Source organism: Chlorocebus sabaeus, chromosome 14 (genome assembly GCF_047675955.1).
Source record: "Chlorocebus sabaeus isolate Y175 chromosome 14, mChlSab1.0.hap1, whole genome shotgun sequence".
In the NCBI taxonomy this organism is placed as follows: domain Eukaryota; kingdom Metazoa; phylum Chordata; class Mammalia; order Primates; family Cercopithecidae; genus Chlorocebus; species Chlorocebus sabaeus.
In genome coordinates, this window is record NC_132917.1 from 61,705,601 (window position 1) to 61,729,145 (window position 23,545).

The 23,545-nt window shown below is 42.5% G+C and overlaps 1 protein-coding gene across 1 annotated transcript; it reads right to left on the reverse strand.

The window, feature by feature from the left end:
* Positions 1–264: 264 nt before the first annotated feature.
* CCT4 (chaperonin containing TCP1 subunit 4) lies at positions 265–20,317 on the reverse strand. Its single transcript, XM_007970493.3, is given in 15 exon segments — positions 265–468; positions 1,302–1,415; positions 4,008–4,242; positions 4,379–4,509; positions 4,605–4,715; positions 4,803–4,899; positions 7,229–7,368; positions 8,048–8,180; positions 8,526–8,647; positions 9,999–10,141; positions 11,362–11,470; positions 14,687–14,776; positions 16,535–16,587; positions 19,919–20,014; positions 20,017–20,317. Coding segments are annotated over 15 exon segments (1,875 nt in total). The 5' UTR covers positions 20,303–20,317; the 3' UTR covers positions 265–453.
* Positions 20,318–23,545: the final 3,228 nt, after the last annotated feature.

Consider the following 23,545-nt stretch of genomic DNA (forward strand, 5'->3'; position numbering starts at 1 on the left):
TTTTTCAATTTTCTTTCTGTAACATTATTTCTTTTTAAATTTGGCAGCCTCCCAAGCCAGAGTAGGTTCAGAGAGGTGCCACTAATATTCACTTTTAAGACAGCATATATTTACATGTTGGTAGTTTTTAATGCCAATGAGCATTTATCAGTGTTGAGCATACTGGGCCATCTTTTTCCTCAACATATAAACTCATTTTTTACGCTTCTTTTATTAGTTTTTCAAAAGTATCAGAAATAACAGAATGTTGGGAGAAGATAAATCTGCCTTTTGAAACCAAATATTTAATATTTTCATGAAATTGTTTCAATACAACTTCAGGCAAATGCCAACTGGAAGACCAAGCCCAAAAATTCAGAGGAAATAATCTTCCAAACAAGGAACACCAAGGTGATCATCTTCCACGCCAGCAGCAATACTGGTGACCATAATGGTGCTAGTCAGTTATCCAGATTATCGAGTGTTTACCTGATAAGAGAAAAACTTAGATTTCAAAACCAGACAGAATTTTAAGGCTGGAAAATGTTTAAGGCAATTAACAAAAGGAAAAACTGTATTAAGAACTGCTGTCACCTTGATGACTAGCAAACATTTATCAAAAGTAAAAACCTAGGCTGGGCGCGGTGGCTCAAGCCTGTAATCCCAGCACTTTGGGAGGCCGAGATGGGCGGATCACGAGGTCAGGAGATCGAGACCATCCTGGCTGACACGGTGAAACCCCGTCTCTACTAAAAAATACAAAAAACTAGCCGGGCGAGGTGGCGGGCGCCTGTAGTCCCAGCTACTCGGGAGGCTGAGGCAGGAGAATGGTGTGAACCCGGGAGGCGGAGCTTGCAGTGAGCTGAGATCCGGCCACTGCACTCCAGCCTGGGCGACGGAGCGAGACTCCGTCTCAAAAAAAAAAAAAAGGAAAAACCTGGCCGGGCATGGTGGCTCATGCCTGTAATCCCAGCACTTTGGGAGGCCGAGGCAGGCGGATCACAAGGTCAGAAGTTCAAGACCAGCCTGACCAACATGGTGAAACCCCGTCTCTACTAAAAATACAAAAATTAGCCAGGTGTGGTGGCACATGCCTAAAATTCCAGCTACTTGGGAGGTGGGAGGCTGAGACAGGACAATCGCTTGAATCCCGGAGGCGGAGGTTGTAGTGAGCCAAGATCGTGGCACTGTGCTCCAGCCTGGGCAACAGAGCAAAACTGTCTCAAAAAAACCAACCAACCAACCAAACAACAACAAAAAACCTTTAAAAAATATATGCCTTTTTGACCTCCTAAGAAAATCTGCAACCTGGAAACACTTACCACATCATCGATTTTCAGAATGCTCCGAACAGTTTCAGTTGCAAGAGTCAGAGCACTGACTGACACTAACAGAGGCTGGACAACCAGTTCCTCCAAAATGTTGGAAATACCACCCTGCAAATCAAATCAGCAGAAGTTGCTTTTAGTGTCTTTAATAATATACATCAGCAGCCACGTGGTTAACAGTGTACCTCAAGACCTAAATCTAGTTTTCCCTTTGTCTAGGCAGATTAGAATGAGATACTCTACTAAGCCCTTCTCTACACTGCGGGCTATTATTTCAACTAAAATTTGGAAAAACTGAATTAATGCTATAGTCACCCAATCCTAACTCACAAACAACTTCTAAGTATCACTTTTTTTTTTTAAGTCGGAGTCTCGCTCTGTTGCCCAGGCTGGAATGCAGTAGCGCAATCTTGGCTCACTGGAAGCTCCACCTCCTGGGTTCACGCCATTCTGCCTCGGCCTAGCTGGGACTATAGGTGCCCACCACCACGCCCGGCTAATTTTCTGTATTTTTAGTAGAGATAGCGTTTCACCATGTTAGCCAGGACGGTCTCGATCTCCTGATCTCATGATCAGCCTGCCTTGGCCTCCCAAAGTGCTGGGATTACAGGTGTGACCTGCTGCACCCTGCCACTTATTTTTAAATGTTGGCAAAATTAGCAAAATGATCACAGTTAAAAATTATGATCATAGTTAAAAATTACAGTATCTTGTTAGGCGCAGTGGCTCACGCCTATAATTCCCGCACTTTGGGAAACCAAGGCAGGCAGATCACGAGGTCAGGAGATTGAGACCATCCTGGCCAACATAATGAAACACTGTCTCTACTAAAAATACAAAAAATTAGCCAGGCGTGGGGGCAAGCGCCTGTAGTCCCAGCTACTTGGGAGGCTGAGGCAAGAGAATGGCTTGAACCCAGGAGGCGGAGGGTGCAGTGAGCCAAGATCGCACCACTGCACTCCAGCCTGGGTGACAGTGAGACACTGTCTCAAAAAAACAAAACAAACAAAACATTATCTGTTTAATGTTGAAATCATCTGTGAATTTTAATTCTTAATTAGACCAACACCGGTCTAGAGTCTCATATTTCCCACCTTAAATTCTTCATTGAACCATCCTACTTCCCTTTATCCCAGGATTACTCCTGATGGCCTCTTAACAGGCATCCTTGCTTCCAGTCTTCTCTTCTTAAAATATTCATGTCCTTAGCCTCATAATCTTTAGGCCGCGCGCGGTGGCTCACGCCTATAATCCTAGCACTTTGGAAGGCTGAGGCAAGCGAATTGCCTGGGCTCAGAAGTTCAAAACCAGCCTGGGCAACACAGTGAAACCCCGTCTCTACTAAAAAATACAAAAAAATTAGCCCGGCGTGGTGGTGGACACCTGTAGTCCCAGCTACGCGGGAGGCTGAGGCAGGAGAATTGCTTGAACCTGGGAAGAGAAAGAAGGTTGCAGTGAGCTGAGACAGTGCTACTGCACTCTAGCCTGGGTGACAGACCGAGATTCCGTCTCCAAAGAAAAAACAAACAAAAAACACTTTAGTGGATCCCAACTACGGGAAGGAAAAAAAAAAAATGGCTGGCTCAATAATCAAGGGCCTCCTCATTCTATTAATAGTTTTTTTTTTTTTTTTTTTTTTTTTTTTGAGACGGAGTCTCGTCCTGTTGTGCAGGCTGGAGTGCAATGGTGTGATGTTGGCTCACTGCAACCTCCGCCTCCCTGGTTCAAGCAATTCTCCTGACTCAGCCTCCCGTGTAGCTGGGAATAAAGGAGCCTGCCACTTTGTCTGGCTAATTTTTTTTTTGTATTTTTAGCAGAGACGGGGTTTCGCCATGTTGGCCAGGCTGGTCTCAAACTCCTGCCCTCAGGTGATGTGCCCACCTCGGCCTCCGAAAGAGCTGGGATTACAGGTGTGAGCCACCGCGTCCAGCCTATTAATAGCTTTTATCTGATCTTTCCAACCTTAAAGCCCACTATTATCTTTAATATATAATCCCAGCTCTACACAGGTGAAGAACTACTTGGTCCTTCTCACCTGTAAAACCACTGCTTACCTATCTGGAATTTCCCTCATCCCCTACCAACCAAAAATGAATCTTCATAAAGCCTTCCCTAAACAGACAGTTCCATCCTTTGGAGTTCTGTACCATACAGAAAATATAATGTTGGATTGTCAGTTCTTTCCCATCATGTGTTTATTATTTGTCTCAACAAAACATCAATTAAAAAAGTGGTATTATTACTATGTGATTACCTTACACAACTACACTAGCTCATGCTAACTAGAGCAATGATTTTTTATAGTCTTTAGTATATGCCAAGCATTTATCTAAGAGCTTGTTAACTAGAAATGCATTTAATTCTCACAACAGGCCTATGAGGGAACTATTAATCATCTCTGTTTTTACACCTGAGGAAACTGAGGACCAGACTAAGTAACTTGCTAAAAGTTAGTAAGTGGCAGATTTAGTGAACAGATAATACTTCCCCCTAAGATGTCACCACCTTCCTTCTCACTCAATGGCATAGATTAATTAACCTGCAGCAGGCCTCATATTTAAATCCAAGATTATGCTTTTCATTATAGAGCTTTCCAAGATTATGCTTTTCATTATAGAGCTTTCCATTCAACAGATGACTACAAAGCTTTTAATATTTTATACTAACCAACATTTTCTACATTAGAGAGTAAATGATTACCTTTCGGACATTAATGCCTGAAGTTTTTTCTCCCTGGGCATGCCGGTTTCTTAGTTCTGTTACTGTAGAAATGGGATTCAGGCCGGCATTTTCAGCTAGTGTAGATGGAATGACCTCCATAGCATCTGCAAAGGCACGAACGCAGTAGGATTCCATACCACTCAGTGTTCGTGAATATTCAGTTAATCGTAGGGCCAACTCTATTTCTGGAGCACCACCTCCTGCAATAAGAGCCCTGAAATTCACAAATATATTTTCAGCTTATTTTATCCAACAGAAATTTTTAATAATTTACTATTTATATCTTAAAAAACAGAATACAGTAGTTTTAATGTTCAAAACGTTACTTAATAATGTAACACTGACATTACCTCTTCTTCACTAAACAACGAATAACACATAGGGCATCATGAATGGAGCGCTCTGCTTCTTCAATCACCAGTTTGTTAGAACCACGAACAACAATTGTAACTGTTTTTCCAGGGCTGGCACAACCTGTAATCTTCAGTAAACAAATTCCAAATTAAGTATCTGAAGGGTTAAAAAAAACCCACACCCAAAACTAAGCAAATAAAAGTTTAAGTGTAATATTGTTACCTTGAGCAGTTTGCCAGAACCATTTAAATTGACCTCCTCAGCTAACTCGGCAGAACCCAGCATGTCAGCAGTAAATTGGTCAATATGAGCAACTGGCTTGGTTCCAATTGTCTGGGGAAAAAAGTCAAATCCACAAATTAAGGCAACATTTATCTGATTATTAGACATTTTCTACAAATACAGATGTTGATGTTTTACCTTACAAATAAATTCAATGTCTTCTCTTTCAATATCCTTAATCACCATAATCTTCATTTTGTTCAAAAAGTGTAATGCAAGATCACTAAGAGCATCTCTAAAACACAAAATCAGTGATTATGTCAATGCTAGGTTAAAAGAAAAATTTTGCTCTTCAAATGCCTTTAAGGTTTTAATTACTGTTTCTTAAATGACCAATCATTATTCCTGAAGAAAAATGCTTTAGTTTACTAAGTTCATAAGGTCAAAATTAAGATTTCCAGTTCTAAGGACATTTTAGTACAATTCTAGTATTAAAATGTACTCTGTCCCCAATGACACTAACATACACAAAATAACTAGATCACTATTTTTTCCCCATTTATTTTTATATATATATTTTTTGAGATGGAATTTCACTCTTGCTGCCCAGGCTGGCGTGCAATGGCACGATCTCAGCTCATTGCAACCCCCACCTCCTGGGTTCAAGCGATTCTCCTGCCTCAGTCTCCCGAGTGTACAGGCTCCTGCCACCACACCTGGCTAATTTTTGTATTTTTAGTAGAGACGGGGTTTTACCATGTTGGCCAGGCTGGTCTCGAACTCCTGACTTCAGATGATTCACGTGCCTTGGCCTCCTAAAGTGCTGGGATTACAGGAATAAGCCACCGCACCTGGCCCATTTATTTAATAGAGACAGGGTCTCCCTATGTTGCCCAGGCCGGTCTCGAACTCAGGGCTGAAGAGATCCTCCCACCTCAGCCCCACAAAGTGCTGGGATTACAGGTGTGAGCCACAGTGCCTGACCTCATTTTTCTTAAAAAATGAGCACATCTTGGTAAATTAAAGCTTATTAATACTTCATGAATTTAGAAGTATTAATCAGACTCCACAAATTTACACTTCCCCATGAACTGTGAATAATCTAACAACTCTGTGATACTAGAAAGGTAGATATTACTACTATCCCTATTATACAGATGAGCAAACTGTACAGGCAATTTGCTCATCTTTATAATTTGTATATTGGGGGGCAATTTACTCAAGGTCAGTAGCTATCATATGATTGGGATTAGAACCAAGTCTTCTGAGTCTTCAATCAAAGACTATATAAAATGAACACCCACAGTACATTCTGGCATATTAATAAATAGGAATGTGTCTATTAGGAAAAAATACTGGCCAGGCACAGTGGCTCACGTCTGTAATGCCAGCACTTTGGGAAGCCAACACAGGTGGATCACGAGGTCAGGAGTTCAAGACCAGCCTGACCAACATGGTAAAACCTCGTCTCCACTAAAAAGACAAAAATTAGCCAGGCATGGTGGCACATGCCCGTGACAAGGCAAGCAATTGCACAGACCTTTAAATAAATTCCACTTTTAACCAGGTAATTAATTCTGCAACAAACTTGGTTTTTAAAAGAACAAGGCTTGATGTTTAGGACCTTGGTCTAGGAAAGGTTATATATCCCACATTTAAAAGGGAGGATAGAGCCATGCGTGGTGGCTCATGCCTGTAATCCCAGCACTTTGGCAGGCCGAGGCTGGTGGCTCACCTGAAGTTGGGAGTTTGAGACCAGCCTGACTAACAGAGAAACTCCGTCTCTACTAAAAATACAAAATTAGTCGGGTGTGGTGGGGCATGCCTGTAATCCCAACTACTCGGGAGGCTGAGGCAGGAGACTCGCTTGAACCCAGGAGGCGGAGGTTGCCAAGACTGCACCATTGCATTCCAGCCTGGGCAACAAGAGCAAAACTCCAGTTAAAATGCAGATTTCTGGTGGTTTACCCAACTCAAATGTTTCTATAAAAATTGCTATTAGAGGCTGGGCATGGTGGCTCACGCCTGTAATCCCAGCACTTTGGGAGGCCGAGGTGGGCAGATCACAAGGTAAGATCGACATCACCCTGGTTAACATGGTGAAACCCTGTCTCTACTAAAAAAAACCAAAAAAACTAGCCAGGCGTGGTGGCGGGGACCTGTAGTCCCAGCTACTCCGGAGGCTGAGGCAGGAGAATGGCGTGAACTCGGGAGGCAGAGCTTGCAGTGAGCCGACACCGCGCCACTGCACTCCAGCCTGGGCCACAGGCCAGACTCCGTCTCAAACAAACAAACAAAAACACAAAAAAACAAAATTATACCTTTATTGTTTTAAATTTACAAGTCATATATTTCTTTAAAGTGCTTTTCCTAGACATCTTAACTGAACTTATATCATTTGTTTCCCTTGGTCTGAGCAAATGATGGTACAATATCGAGGCCTAACATTTTATCTCCGTGCTTTTAAAACAAAAATTCTCTATTTCGTTTCACCTAAGAGTTATCCCTTAAAAAATACCAATTTAGAGTAAGTGATTAAATCAAATATTTTATCAGAAAAAATAAACTGCTAGTGGAGATTCAAAATTATTATTAAGGGATGAACAAAATAAATAGTCCCACACCTTAGAATAGACTTCTGTATGAGAAGGACATTACATCCTGTTTTTTTAATTTGCTTCACTAAATTTAAAATATAGGCTCTCTCTTCTCGCAGCACTCGGTCCATCTGGGCATAGTCAGAAACCACTATTTGATTATCCATCTGTTTAGAAAAAACATCATAATTTGCATTGTAAGATATTTTAACTTTAAAAGTAGAATTTTAAGTGAAAATACTATGTACTGTATAAATTCAACCAAAACTATACCAAGCAATATATTATACAGACATGCATAGAAAAAGAGTCTGGGTAAGATACATACCCCAAATTTCAGTCTTACTTTCAACTAAATACAATGGCATCTTACTTTTTTGCAGGTACATTTTTTATAACCAAAAAATATAAAATGGGTATCCTAGTTGTTTCTAAAAGATGGAGTCCCTCTCTAATCTGTGTGAATTTGCAAATTAACAATGATGAAAAGATGGGGTCCCACTATGTTGCCCAGGCTGGAGTGGAGTGCAGGGACTATTCACAGGTGATAGAAGAGCACACTGCAGCCTCAAACTCCTAGGTTCAAGCAATTTTTCTGCTTAAATTTCCCGAGGAGCTGGGACTACAGGCATCGCTGCAATCGGCTAGTTCTCAATTTCAATATCCAAATTGAGGATGTAGACTTGTCACTTGTAGCACCAACAATTTCTATTTTTGTCTCAATTCTAGTAATTCTTTTGAGATCTATGCTTTAAATCACTAGAAGTATTTTCTATTTTTAATAAAGAAATGCCTGAGTTATTAAAAAGTTAAACACAGAACCAATTTCGTTTGGATTCTACTTACATCTGTTTTGGGAGCAGATAAGCAAAACTGAATAAGCCCAATCTTGGCCTTTTCAACTCTGGTTATGCCAGAATTTGATACTTTTTGGGTGAGAACCAGTCCTTCCACCAACTCACAGTCATCAATTGTCCCACTAAGAAAAAAACAAAGAGGGGTAGTTAAGAGGGAGTGGACATCTGTACATTTAATAGATTGTTAACAGATTAAAAGTCATCAGTCCAATAAAATGTGATTCAGCCTCACATTTACTATTGCCCCATTACTGGATCTCTTTGATCCACTGCTGTCTTATTATCATAAAGTAATATAAACAAAATCTTGAGATCCACTTACTAATACAAGTTCTCATGAAAACAAAACCAAAAAGAGAAAAGAGAGCTTTGTGACCTTCATCTAGGTGTTTGTAACTTATTTATTTTTGGCAATCTTATGCTCATTTTCAAATTTTTTTTTTCAAGTTGCAATTAGAGATGCTTACCCAAGCTTCTTAACTATTTTAATATCTCTAAGATCTACACTGGTGGCTGTGGCTGGGTCAATCACTTTCATCACTGCATTTACACTCATTGGAGAAAGCAGACTTGAATACTGAGAAACAACCTAGAATTATTAAAAAAAAAAAAAAAGTTACCTTCACAGTAGAAAAAGTCCTAATTTTTCAATGACAAATATACTTAAGAAGGGCTCTAATAATTTTTGCAGTAGGGTGTGCGTGCGAAGAGGGAAACACCCACAAGAAGACAGTCCATAAACTGTCTTTTCCATTCAGGTTGTCACCAGGGGCACAAAATAAAAACATTTTATTTTGTGTTTATGCTTGCTTTTTTCTTTTATTAATATAATAGCCAGGACTGTAGAATATCAAAGTTTTACAGGAAATCCAAAAAGCATAAATTTAATTTTACGTGAATATTTCCTATCTAAAATCAACGTGTGATGAGGCATCAATGTTACGTATGTACATTCCTGATGAGGGGTTGATAAAAATTGCTAACATTTATCAATCACTTAACACATGCCAGGCAGTGGTCTCAGAACTTTACATATTAACTCATTCAATCTTCAGATGGAGAAACCGAAGCCAAGAGGTCATTTGGCCAAACTAACAGCGTAGTTAAGTGGTGAAGTCAGCATTGAACAAACACAAGCAGTCTAGACTCAATGACTAGTGCTTGTAACCATTTAGCTATACTATCTATATCAGTTCTGGGGACATCCAACAGTATCACTTAGTGTCCCTAACACCATCTAACATTCAAACAAAATCAATGTATAGACTTAATACTGATTTTTAAAAGGAAAAAGGATTAGGGGATGGACGGGACAAACACAGGACATTACAGAAAACAAGTGACATGAATTCCACAGACATTTAAAAGTACAACACTGCTTTAAGCTTGGTAAATAAAAAAAGCAGCATATGTATTAGTTAAGGGATGGACCACGATAAGTAGCCTGTCCTGGGTTCAAATCTCAGCTCTTTCTGTTAGCGGTCCTTGGATAAGTTACTTCTCTAGATCTACTCTCCTCATCTATAAAATGGGGATATGACTGAGGGCCTTGAAGAGGATAATAAATGTAAAAAACTTATCACAATGCCCACCATATTAAGTATTCAATAAAAATTAGCTATACTGCCAGAGACCTATGGCAGTCTTTCTGATTTGGCAGAGGAAAAGGTTTCTTATAGGCAAATTAAAATATCTAGCTTTACCAAAACACTGTTACAATGCATTAAATAGAAAAGTGGAAATGGATATAGTATATATTAAATATTCCAACTCCTTTGTTAGCCTTATGGCTCGTTTCCTCTCTTAATCTTAATTCAATTACACAGATTACAACAGTTACCTAGTCACTCTTGAAACTTACTATTTATGTACTGTACAGCATCAAGAATCACAGAGTAACACACATTAATTTGACAACTATCTGTTAGTGCTTGCCTCACCTTTGAGTTCAGTGAAGTGGTTGCACTATTTAACAAAGTTTCTCTGTCACTCAGTTCCACAGGTCGAGACATGTCAGTCAAGATTTCAATGCCCTTTTCCAGGGCCTTCTGGAATGACTCAGAAATGATGGTTGGATGAATCCCTGTCATTTGTGAAAGTCTAGTTATTTAATTATAACAGGTAAACTACACATTTGACATGACTTAAAAATTTTCTATTCATTAATGTCAAAGCAAGCACAAATTTAACTATTCTTAATAGTGGCTTCAGTAACCTGCTAACAATGACTAATAATTTACTTCCATCCAATTTAAAATAGATTACATACTTATTAATACTTAAGACTAAAGCCAAATTTTATACCTTTTTTTTTTGTTGTTGTGAGACAGGGTCTCACTCGGTCACCCAGGCTGGAGTGCAGCGGCCTGATCTCAGCTCACTACAGCCTCAACCTCCCAGGCTCAAGTGATCCTCCCACCTTAGCCTCCTGAGTAGCTGGGACTACTAACACATGCCACCACACCTGGCTTCTTTTTTTTTTTTTCCAGTGGAGACAGGGTTTTGCCATGTTGCCCAGTCTGGTCTCAACTCTTTGGGCTCAATTGATCTGCCAGCCTCAACCTCCCGAAGTGCCGGGATTACAAGGTCACCACACCTGGCCGATACTTTTAAAAATATCACAAATCTACATAGTAAGTAGAGTGATTGCAGAGTCACTACTGTAATTAAATACCATTTACTAAAGCAAGGACAATCCTGACTTTCTCTCCCAAATCTTCTTACTTGTGTAAGAGTCTAAGATTAGTAATATTTCTACCACTCATTTTTTTTTTTTTTTGAGATGGAGTTCACTCTTGTTGCCCAGGCTGGAGTGCGATGGCATGATCCTGGCACACTGCAACCTCTGTCTCCTGGGTTCAAGCGATTCTCTTGCCTTAACTGGGATTACAGGCATGTGCCACCATGCCTGGCTAATTTTTTGTATTTAGTAGAGACAGGGTTTCACTATGTTGGTCAGGCTGGTCTTGAACTCCTGACCTCAGGGGATCCACCCACCTCGGTCTCCCAAAGTGCTGGGATTACAGGCGTGAGCCACCATGTCCGGCCTCTACCACGCATTTTTGAACAACTGAGTTCCATTCAAAAAGGAGCCCAGCAAATAGCAGCAACCAAAGGAAAATTTCTTCTAATTTCTATTTATAAATATAGCAAAATCTAAAACTTTAAAAAATTCTTGGTAAAAAGATTAGTTATCCCAAATTAAATCTTCAATCCCGTATTACTTACAAATAACTTGGCTTTTTCCTAAAGTTTGTTCTTTTAAACTTTTCTTTATTCAGTAATAAAGTACATCCTACCCACCTTTCTGAAGAAGCTTGGTACACGAATCTAAGAGGGAGCCAGCAATGATGACTACTGATGTGGTGCCATCCCCTGCTTCTATATCTTGAGCCTTAGACAGCTCCACCAGCTAAGTGAACAGAAAATGCCAAGTTGCTCAATGAGAAATGAGAGAACCCAGTAACACCTAATTCAAGTAATCACACCAGTGTCACAAACAGAATTTGAGGATTCAACATGATTCCTGATTTCTGATTTGTTGTCTACCTTGGGTTTCATTTAAAATTAAAGACTAATAGATGATCTCCAGTTCAGATTGTGGGTTGTCATCTCCCCCTGCCCTGCTACTCAAAGGTTCTAATCAGAAAGCAAAAATGTATCATAGGTACTCTATAGACTTGGAAGCTAAGAAATGGGGCATTCCAGATGAGACTAGAGTATCCTTTTTTTTTTTTTTTTTTTTTGAGACAGGGTCTCACTCTGTCACCCAGGCTGGAGTACAGCAGTGTGATCATGGCCCACTACAGCCTCCACCTCCTGGGCTCAAGAGATCCTCCTGTTTCAGTCTCCCAAGTAGCTGGGGCTATAGGTGCACGCTAACACATGTGGCTACTTTTTTTAAAAAGAGTTTTTTTTGTTTTTTGTTTTGTTTTTTACAGAGGCGGGGTCCCAATATGTTGCCTAGAATGCTCTCGAACTCCTGGGCTCAAACAATCCTCCTGCTTCACTCTCCCAAAGTGCTGAGATTACAAGCATGAATCACCATTCCCAGCCTCAGAGTATCAACTTAAGAGTCTTTTGCCAAGTTTATTTGAATAGACCCCTTGTAAGTACAATCTGATTCATTAAAAAGCCATCTTTTCGTAATTGGTGGATGGCACAACGTATGAAGCCTCAGGACCATCCAAGAAAACAGCAAAACTTCACGTAGCAGTGAAGTTTTGTTTTATTTAACAATGCTTTATTTTATGTTCCAAATAAGATGCTTATTTTCCTATAATAATCATTTTTTTTCAACATTTAATAGCAATATTACACATAGACTTGTCACTTCTGGATAACAAAATTTTTTTGTTGTAAAATAGTATGTGGTAATTATACAAAATTTGGAAAATACAGAAAGAAGAAATTAAAATGTGTCAACTGAATATTTTTGAAGCAAAGACCATTAGTATTTGTATGTAGTATGTTGGTTTATTTCCAATCATTTTCTATTTTTTAAGTAAGCTCACAGTATATAATTTTATCTTTTGTTTTTCATGTAATGTTTCATTAGTGTTTTTCCTCATTATAAAAATCTTCATGAACAATTTTTAATGGCTGTACGATTAACATGCTGTGGTATACTATTTGTTTAAACATTTTCCTATCATTGGATATTTTGCCTATTCCAGGTTGTTTCTAATATACATAAATTCGATCAGTATCTTTGTAAAAAAAAAAAAAAATGTTTTTTAGAAGCCATCTTTACATAACTCAAAGAGATTTTTTTGATAGAAGTTTTTTTTTTTTTTGAGATGGAATTTTACTGTCACCCAAGCTGGAGTCAAGTGGCGTGATCTCGGCTCACTGTAACCTCTACCTCCCGAGTTCAAGCAATTCTCCTGTCTCTGCCTCCCAAGTAGCTGAAATTAAAGGCATGCACCAGCATGCCCAGCTAATTTTTGTATTTTTAGTACAGATGGGGTTTCATGATGTTGGCCAGGTTGGTGTCGAACTCCTGACCTCAGGTGATCCACCTGCCTCAGCCTCCCAAAGTGCTGGGATCCCAGGCATGAGCCACTAAGCCCGGCCTGATAGAAATTTATTTCTAATGCATTTGTTTTTGCTCATATGACTTGACAACAGGTTTATGTTTTTAATCTCCTCATTCCTCAAGTGTATGCCAAGTTTCCATGGACAAGTATAAGGTAAAAGAAGTAAAACAGGGCCAGGCGCGGTGGCTCAAGCCTGTAATCCCAGCACTTTGGGAGGCCGAGACGGGCGGATCACGAGGTCAGGAGATCGAGACCATCCTGGCTAACCCGGTGAAACCCCGTCTCTACTAAAAAATACAAAAAAAACCTAGCCAGGCAAGGTGGCGGGCACCTGTAGTCCCAGCTGCTCAGGAGGCTGAGGCAGGAGAATGGCGTAAATCCGGGAGGCAGAGCTTGCGGTGAGCTGAGATCCAGCCACTGCACTCCAGCCTGAGAGAGCGAGACTCTGTCTCAAAAAAAAAAAAAAAAAAAAAAAAAGAAGAAGTAAAATAATTACTGTTTCCAGCAGATTATTTTTAGACAATGAATTTTCTTCTGTGGACATGTGAACTGTTATGCACCATATTCTAGTAAGAACACAATAATCATTTGAGAGGAAAAATACTCATTTCCATGGACAAGTATAAGGTGACTTGTGTTTTTTTTTTTTTTTGAGACAGGGTCTCACTTTGTCACCCAGGCTGGAGTACAGTGGCCCAATCACAGCTCACTACAACCTCTGCCCCTGGACTCAAGTGATTCTCCCACCTCAGCCTCCCGAGTAGCTGAGACCACAGGTGCGCACCACCACACCCAGCTATTATTTTTTGTGTTTTCAGTAGAGACAAGGTCTCACCATGTTGGCCAAGCTGGTCTCAAACTCCTCAGCTCAAGCAATCCTCCCACCTTGGCTTCCCAAAGTGCCGGGATGACAGGTGTGAGCCACTGTGCCCAGCTGTTTTTTTTTTTTCCTGGGGTTTCACTCTGTCACCCAGAATGGAGTGTAGTGGTGTGATTATAGCTCACTGCAGCCACAAACTCTTGAGCTCAAACAATCCTCCCATGTCAGCCTAAGGAGTGGCTGGGACTAAAGGTATGTACCACCATGCCTGGCTTGATTTGTGTTTTATTATCACCTCACATCAAAAAGCACAATGTTAGGCACAAAATGTATCCTAAAAATATGCCTGTTTAGCACAAAAAGTGTTCATTGTGCTTAAATACGTGATCAAATAAATAAATTTAACTGTTTGCCAAATATCAAATACACTTAAAAAAGAAGACTCACCTAGCCAGGCGTGGTGGCTCATGCCTATAATCCCAGCACTTTGGGAGGCCGAGGCAGGTGGATCATAAGGTCAGGAGTTTCAGACCAGCCTGACCAACATGGCGAAACCCGTCTCTACTAAAAATATAAAAACTAGCCAGGCGTGGTGGTGCATACCTGTAATCCCAGGCACTCAGCAGGCTGAGGCAGGAGAATTGCTTGAATCCAGGAGGTGGAGGCTGCAGTGGGTCGAGACTGCACCACGGCATTCCAGCCTGGGTGACAGAGCAAGACTCTGTCTCAAAAAAAAAAAAAAAAAAGACTCACCTAAAATTATACTTACCATTCTGGCTGCTGGATGTAACACTTGCATTTGTTTCAGAATGGTAGCACCATCATTTGTAATGGTTACATCACCTTTTCCATCTTGAATCTAGGAAAAAAATTTTAAAGTTGTATTTCAGTGTGACACCTTAACAATTTCATTAAACTTTTATATTTCAAAATAGAGAAGTTAATTTCTGTTTGCAAAGTACTGAATTTTAAATTATCTTCCCTTACATTAGCATAATAATTTAAGAATATGCAATAACAGGCTGGGCACGGTGGCTCATGCCTGTAATCCCAGCACTCTGGGAGGCCGAGGCAAGCGGATCACCTGAAGTGGAGAGTTCAAGACCAGTCTGACCCATGGAGAAACCCCATCTCTACTGAAAATACAGAATTAGCCGGGCATGGTGGCACATGCCTATAATCCCAGCTACTAGGGAGGCTGAGGCAGGAGAATCGTTTGAACTTGGGAGGCGGGGGTCGCGGTGAGCCGAGATCATGCCATTGCCTGGACAACAAGGGCGAAACTTCATCTCAAAAAAAAAAAAAAAAGAATATGCACTAACAGTCCAACTTTACAAAAGAAAAAAGTGCCTTTTGTTGCAGGGTAATCTAAAAGTGAAGAAATGCAGACCCACAAAAAAGAAAAGAAGGAAAACTATTATAAAGAAGCACTTGCTATCTTTAATAATTTCTTATTAATCAGAAGCATGATTTCCACCATGGATGCCCTAAAGGAGTACCATGCAATGCGGTGAACACAATTCTTATAGTCAACACAGTAACTTTTTTCCTTTTTTGTCCTACAAAAAGGACAACAGCATTTTTGGGAAGGATAGATTTTCAAACATCCAGAGAGGAGAATAATCTGTAGTATCAACCAGATGATCCTCCATTATTGTTTTACCTCCCAGAGACCCACATTAGAATACAAAGTTACATCCATAAGGAATACTAAACTGAAGTCCCAACACTTGGATTTATAATACTTTCCACTTAACTACACAATAGATACCTATGTTTGGGTGTGCATTCTCATCGTTTAAAAAGCATTAAACAAAGTATGAATTAGAGTTTAGTCCTATTGACTCCAAAGTAATCTCTCCTTCCTCTAAATGCCAGGTACCCTACACTTTTTACTATTTTTTTGGTTTTGGTTTGAGATGGAGTCTTGCTCAGTCACCCAGGCTGGAGTGCAGCTGTACAATCTCGGCTCACTGCAACCTCTGCCTCCTGGGTTCAAGTGATTCTCCTGCCTCAGCCTCCCACCTCCTGAGTAACTGCGACTACAGGTGCTCACCACCATGCCTGGCTAATTTTTGTATTTTTAGTAGAGACCGGGTTTCACCATATTGGCCAGGCTGGTCTCAAACTCTTGACCTTGTGATCCACCCACCTCGGCCTCCCAAAGTGCTAGGATTACAGGTATGATACACTGTGCCTCTCTCATTTTCTACTATTTTTATTTATTTATTTATTTTTTGAGATGGAGTTTTGCTCTTATTGCCCAGGCTACAGCGCAATGGCGCAATCTTGGCTCACCACAACCTCTGCCTCCCAGGTTCAAGCAATTCTCCTGTCTCAGCCTCCCGAGGAGCTGGGATTATGGGCATGAGCCATCATGCCTGGCTAATTTTGCATTTTTAGTAGAGACAGGGTTTCTCCATGTTGGTCAGGATGGTCTCGAACTCCTGACCTCAGGTGATTCGCCCCTCAGCCTCCCTAAGTACTGGGATTACAGGTGTGAGCCACCACACCCAGCCCTATCTTTTACTTTTTAAACAGCACATCTAACCCTCCATCAAGGTCTTGCAGTGTGAACAGCAGTGCTCAATTAGTACTCAATGACTCAACTCTTTACCATTTTATCCATTCCTTTTGGTCCAAGGCTTGTTCTAATAGCATCAGCAACCGCTGCAGATGGAAAAAAAAAGAAAAGAAAAGAAATTAGAACTTTTTTTTTTAAGAGACAGGGTCTTACTATATTGCCCAGGGTGGCCTCAAACTCCTTGGCTCAAGCATCCCTCCCACCTCAGCCTCCCAGAATAGCTGGAGGTACGGGAAATCAAGACTCCTTAAAGAGAGGTTTTTCCTCGCAAATGATCATTGTGTTCTTATTAGGATATGGTGCATAACAAATCACGGTGTCCACAGAAGAAAATTCATTGTCTAAAAATAATCTATTGGAAAAAGAGTAATTAAAATAATTCTTTTAAATGTATGATGCTTCACTTTTTTGTTAGTCAACGTACACAGTATTATTATTTTGAGACAGGGTCTCACTCTGTCACAAGGCTAGAGTGCAGTGGTGCGATCTCAGCTCACTGCAACCTCCGCCTCCTGAGTTCAAGTGATTCTCCTGCCTCAGCCTCTCGAGTAGCTGCCACCACATCCAGCTTTTTTTTTGTATTTTTAGTAGAGATGGGGTTTCACTATGTTGGCCAGGATGGTCTCGATCTTTTGACCTCCATCTGCCTGCCTCTGCCTCCCAAAATGCTGGAATTACAGGTGTGAGCTACCGCGCCTGGCCTAATATTTGTAATCAGCTTATGGCAGAATACATTTTGAGGATTCATCTCATCTTCCTTCAGATGTCAAAATGGTACAATCTAGTTAGGAGCTCTGAGAATTGCTATTTCCTCCATTCCTTAAAACACGGCAAGCAGCAACAGAACTGTCTAGATCTAACATACTGATGGATGAGTACCCTTTTTCCAAAATGATTAGGACCAGAAGCATTTTGAATTTTAGAGTATTTCAAATTAGGAATGCTCAATTTATATACAATTCACTTATTTGTTTACTCTGTCTAGTGTGTAATCTCTGAGAGTAAAGACATTTGTTCACTAATGTGAACATGGTATATAGGTGGCCTACAGCAAAAATTAACACTAACACCACCAAAAGGGCAAACCACAATGGAAATGCTATAGAGCAAGATACTCTTAAAAAAATCCAAGAAGGCCGGGCGCGATGCCTCACACCTGTAATCCCAGCACTTCGGGAGGCTGAGGTGGTCAGGAGCTCAAGACCAGCCTGGACAACATGGCGAAACCCCGCCTCTACTAAAAATACAAAACTGAGCTGGGTGTGGCGGCGCACATCCGTAGTCCCAGCTACTCAGGAGGCTGAGGCAGGAGCATGGCTTGAACCCAGGAGGCGGAGGTTGCAGTGAGCGGAGATCACGCCACTGCACTCCAGCCTGGGGGACAGAGCAAGACTCCATCTCAACAAACCAAACCAAACAAAAACCAAAACTCTCAAATCGTAGCTTTTGGTCATCATCAGTATGTTAAAAAACATCCCTGGGGCCGGGCAAGGTGGCTTTTGGTCATCATCAGTATGTTATAAAACATCCCTGGGGCCGGGCACGGTGGCTCACACCTGAAATCCCAGCACTTTGTGAGGCCAAGGTGGGCCATCACTTGAGGCCAGGAGTTCAAGATATAACGGGTCATCTTCACAGATAATTTAGGTGGCCTTTCCTTCCCACATGCACACCCTCCTCTGTTGTTTCAGTTCTCTGTTCACTTTTGTTTCAAAGGTTACTAAATTTCCCACTTATCTTGTTTGTTGAATATCAACCATATTATAAACTCTCTTGGCCCCCAAATTTTTTTTTCTTTTTTGAGACAGAGTTTCGCTCGTCGCCCTGGCTGGAGTGCAACGTCGCCCTGGCTGGAGTGCAACGGCGCAATGTCGGTTCAGGGCAACCTCCGCCTTCCAGGTTCAAGCGATTCCCCCGCCTCAGCCTCCCCAGTTGCTGAGACTACAGGCGTATGCCACCACACTCGGCTAATTTTGTATTTTTAGTAGAGACAGGGTTTCTCCATGTTGGTGAGGTTGGTCTTGAACTCCTGACCTCATGTGATCCGCCCGCTTCAGCCTCCCAAAGTGCTGGGATTACAGATGTGAGCCACCCCGCCTGGACCAAAATTTATCTTTCAACATTCTGTTCCTAATCTAAGAAATGTAAGCTTCAACTATGGTCCCCAATTAACCTACAAACCTTCGTTTCCAGGTACGTTATCTCCTGAACTTCCAAATGAATCCTAAATCTGGCCATTTTGACCTTTCCAACTCATTAGGCCCAAGTTAGAAATGATTACTTTTTCTTACATTCAGGGTTACCTATCTAATCACCATCAAATTCCCAGTTACTTGGGCTGATGACTGCAAATACTTTTAAGGTGTACATGCGTCTTTACATGCTTTCTCACTGAATCCTCACAGCAAGCCTACACGTTGGTTAAAAAGAAATGATCCGATAGCTGGGGGAGATTAAGTCAAATACTCTCCAGGACACCAGGCCTTTAACATCTGGCCCCAACCTAGCTTTCTAATCTCACCTCTTCCGCAAACATACTATTCTTCAACCCAAAACAAATACTATACTCAATATACACTCGGGCAAGATCTCTAAACCTCTGTCCTGACTTTTCCTTCCAGAGTTTTCTATCTCAACTCGATTTCTCTTAATCTTAACTCTAAAAAGCAAACATTTCCTCCTCAATTTTATAGGTAAGAAATCTTTCGCACAGAGGTTACAGGTCACTAAGACATGAAGTAACGGAAGCAGAGAATGAAACACTGGTCTGATTTCCAATGCGTGCCACACTCTTTTACAAAAAAACCAAATAATTGTTTCTTGATTTGGCTGTGTTTCACTGCACATGCAGAAACGACATCAACGTAACTTTCCGCAACTATTTCAAACAAGACACGTAAGTCGGTTCCCACATCCATCCCAGTACAATGAGCCTCGCCCCAATTTAGACGCGGAGTTCACCCAATTCGTCTCAACAGCTGTGCCAAGTGAAGTTTATTTAATACCTCTTTAAATAAGAATAAGAAAGCTGAAACATACTGTGCATTCTACCAGTTCCAATAAGCAGATAAGCGACAGCCCTTAAGCGTCAGACCCCTCGGGAAGACTGCACGCAATCCTCGGCATTTTGAACTGCTTTCGACTCCAATATGAATGATGCACAATGCAGGATGAAAAACTATGGGAGACTAAGACGCAAAATGGGGCAAGTTCAAAGGCCTCCATACTCCGGGTTGGCAATCATCGGCAGAAAAACAGGAGTAAGGATCCCTTCACTGGGCTGCTTCCACAGGGGGGACAAAAGGGGAACACCCGAAAGAACGTGAAAAGAGCCAAACCAGCTCAAGCCCACGGTGAGAGCGCAGAGCTCAGCCCCGCAGCCCCGCGGCCCCGCGGGTCAGGCCCTGAGAGTGATACCTTTGGCGGCGGAAATGTTGCTGAAGCGGATCTGGGCTGGCTTGTCGCGGTCCTGATAGGCGCCTTTTCCGCGGCCGCCGGCAGCCCCGGCAGGACCCCCGCTCCGGGGTGCCACATTCTCCGGCATGGCAAAGTCGGCTGGGTCTGGGTGGGCTCGGAAAGGACGGATGTACCCGGATTCTGGCCGGCCGCAGAGTAATAACTGTAAGCCCTCACTCCCTTCACGAACCTTCCAGAAAGCGGCGCCTGCGTCGGGAGGAGGCGGAGGCAGAGAAGGGGGCCTTCCTTGCGGCGCGGCGCTGACGTGACGTAGAAGGCTGTCCGGTGCGCGCCGGTTGATGTCGGTGTGTGCGGGGAGCTCCGGACCGGCGAGGTTGTACGCATGGGGCGCTGTAGGTGAAGAGCGCCGGGGGGCCTTTACGCGAGGCAGCAATGACAACGCGCGATTTAAAAGGCGAGTGCTGAGGACCTCCGCATTTCCTCACTCCACCTCGCACGACTGTGAGGTTCCCTCCTTTTTTTTTTTTTTTTTTTTTTTTTTGATAAAGAGTCTCACTCTGTTACCCAGGCTGGATGGAGGGCAGTGGTGCAAAATCTCAGCTCACTGCAGCCTCCGCCTCCCAGGTTCAAGCGATTCTCCTCCCTCAGCCTCCCGAGTAGCTGGGATTACAGGCGCCCGCCACGACGCCCAGCTAATTTTTGTGTTTTTACAAAATACAAAAATTTTTTGGAGACGGGTTTTCACCATGTTGGCCAGGCCTGTCTCGAACTCCTGACCTCAGGTGATCCGCCCGCCTTGGCCTTCCAAAGTGCTGGGATTACAGGCGTGAGCCGAGAAGCCCGGCCTTTTTTTTTTTTGGACAGAGTCTCGGTTTGTCGCGCAGGCTGGAGTGCAGTGGGGCGATCTCGGCTCACTGCAACTTCGAGCTCCGGGGCTCAAGCGATCCTCCCGCCATAGCCTCCCAAGTAGCCGGGACGACAGGTGCCCGCCACCATGCCCAGCGAATTTTTGTATTTGTTGTAGAGACTGGGTTTCGCTATGTTGCCCAGGCTGGTCTCGACCTCCTGGGCTCAAAGCGGTCCACCCTTCTCAGCCTTCCAAAGTACTGGGATTACAGGTGTGAGCCACCGCGCCCAGTGGGAGGTCTCCTCCTTTAACTCCGGCTGGACCTATCTGCGCAGTGCGGTGGGCACCGGAATAACTCCCTAAGGGATGTGGCTGAGTCTGTTTTTGCCTGGCCACATAGACCGTTTTAAGCAATTTTGCTTATTTTGAAAGGGAGTCAGAAAAGGGAGATTTGGAATGAGTGGAGGTTTTTCTTTGCTTTAAGAGTCGAGGTTGGTTATCTCGTATTGGTTGGTACTGGGTGGTAGAGGTTTGACAGACTGCCAAATCAGGTCTGTCTAGTTATCACCACCCGCTTGTTCTACACTAGTGTCTCCTGCATAATATAGCCACTGACTCTTAGGGAGTGTAAACACTATAATAAAGATCATTTAATTCCGTTATCTGCTAAGCACAGTGCTGAACCTTTACAAGTTTTATCTCGTTTAGTCCTCACGATAATCCTTTACTTAAAAGGTTAGGGAACTGGAGCCCAAAGAAGGAACTGAAGCCCAAGGTAAACCAGTCAGTAGATAGAACAGTATTCCAATACAAAGCAATGACCAGAAGCCATGAGCTAAACTGCTGGTCTCCTATGACCACTATATTTCAGTAAGGAAGTTATGAGATGAGGTTCGTTGAATGTTCGCTCACAATTATTAAGCGCCTGCAAAGTGACAGATGCGTGTGGTAGGTTCAGAAACAAATGTTCAAACAAACAAATGTTTGTTTCTTGAGACGGAGTTTTAGCCCTTATTGCCCAGGCTGGAGTGCAGTGGTGCCATCTCGGCTCACCGCAACCTCCACCTCCCGGGTTTAAGCGATTCTCCTGCCTCAGCCTCCCGAGTAGCTGGGATTATGGGCATGCGACACCACGCCCGGCTAATTTTGTATTTTTTAGCAGGGAATGGGGTTTCTCCATGTTAGTCAGGCTAGTCTCGAACTCCTGAACTCAGATGATAGGCCCACCTCGGCCTCCCAAAGTGCTGGGATTGCAGGCGTGAGCCACCTTGCCTCTCCGTGTTGTTTTTTAACACACATTTAGCATATTAGCACTAGAGGCCTGGCTTGGTAGCTCACGCCTGTAATCCCAGCACTTTGGGAGGCGGAGGTGGGTGGATCACTATAGGTCAGGAGTTTAATACCAGCCTGGCCAACGTGGCGAAACTCCATCTCTACTAAAAATCAAAACATTAACTGGGGGTGTAATCCCAGCTACTTGGGAGGCTGAGGCAGGAGAATCCCTTGAAGCCAGGAAGTGGAGGTTGCAGTGAGCTGAGATCGGGCCACTGCACTCCAGCCTGGGCGACAGAGCAGGACTGTCTCAAAAAATAATAATTTTTAAAAAGGGATATTAGCACTAGGGAATGAAGATCCATAAACCTCTGAAGCCGACTTCTCTTCAGAGGACCAGAATACTCCCAAGTAGCACATAAATTCTATGGTTATTTGTTTAGACAACTGATGTAATATATTGGAAACAAGTGGGTGATGATGCATTAATTTTGTGGTGTAAAATACTGGATTTGAGCATTAATAGCTCTGCTCCTTATTAGCTATGTGACCTAAGGAAGACCACTTAAATCCTTTGGGTCTCATTTTCTTCATCTATAAAATAGAAGGGTTGAACTAGATGATCTCTAGGGGCTTACTAAACTCTACTAGTTCTGTCAGTGTAAGGAGTCGACCTGTCAGCCATAAAGAACAGAGCAGAATTTAGAAGATGCCATTATTGGCTTCTTGGGACTGTCTTAAAGTTTTGAGACATACTTTAAGTATCTGAAATGTTTCAAGTTATAAAGATTTTTCTTTTTTTGTGAAATTGAAATTGTTTTTGTTCCTGGGATTAGGCAATAAATAAATGTTAAACATCAGCTTTCATCAGAGTGTTAATGTACATTATTTCTCCATTAAAATGGGATTTCAACAAATATTAAAACATAAACATGGCCAGGTACGGTGGCACAGGTCTGTAATCCCAGCACTTTGGGAGGCCAAGGTGGGTGGATCACAGGAGTTCGAGACCAGTCTGGCCAAGATGGTGAAACCCTGCCTCTACTAAAAATACAAAAATTAGCCAGGTGCGGTGTCAGATGCCTGTAATCCCAGCTGCTTGGGAGGCTGAGGCAGGAGAATCACGTGAACCCGGGAGACAGAGGTTGCAGTGAGCCAAGATCATGCCACTGCACTCCAGCCTGGGCGACAGAGTGAGACTCCGTCTCAAAACAAAACAAAAACATAAACACTTGTGTAGAGTACTTTATATAAACAAAGCACTGTTGCTAATGAAGGGTAAAAATGTTTTAAAAACTTCCCTGCCGGGCGCGGTGGCTCAAGCCTGTAATCCCAGCACTTTGGGAGGCTGAGATGGGCGGATCACGAGGTCAGGAGATCGAGACCATCCTGGCTAACTCGGTGAAACCCCGTCTCTACCAAAAAATACAAAAAACTAGCCGGGCGAGGTGGCGGGCGCCTGTAGTCCCAGCTACTTGGGAGGCTGAGGCAGGAGAATGGCGTAAACC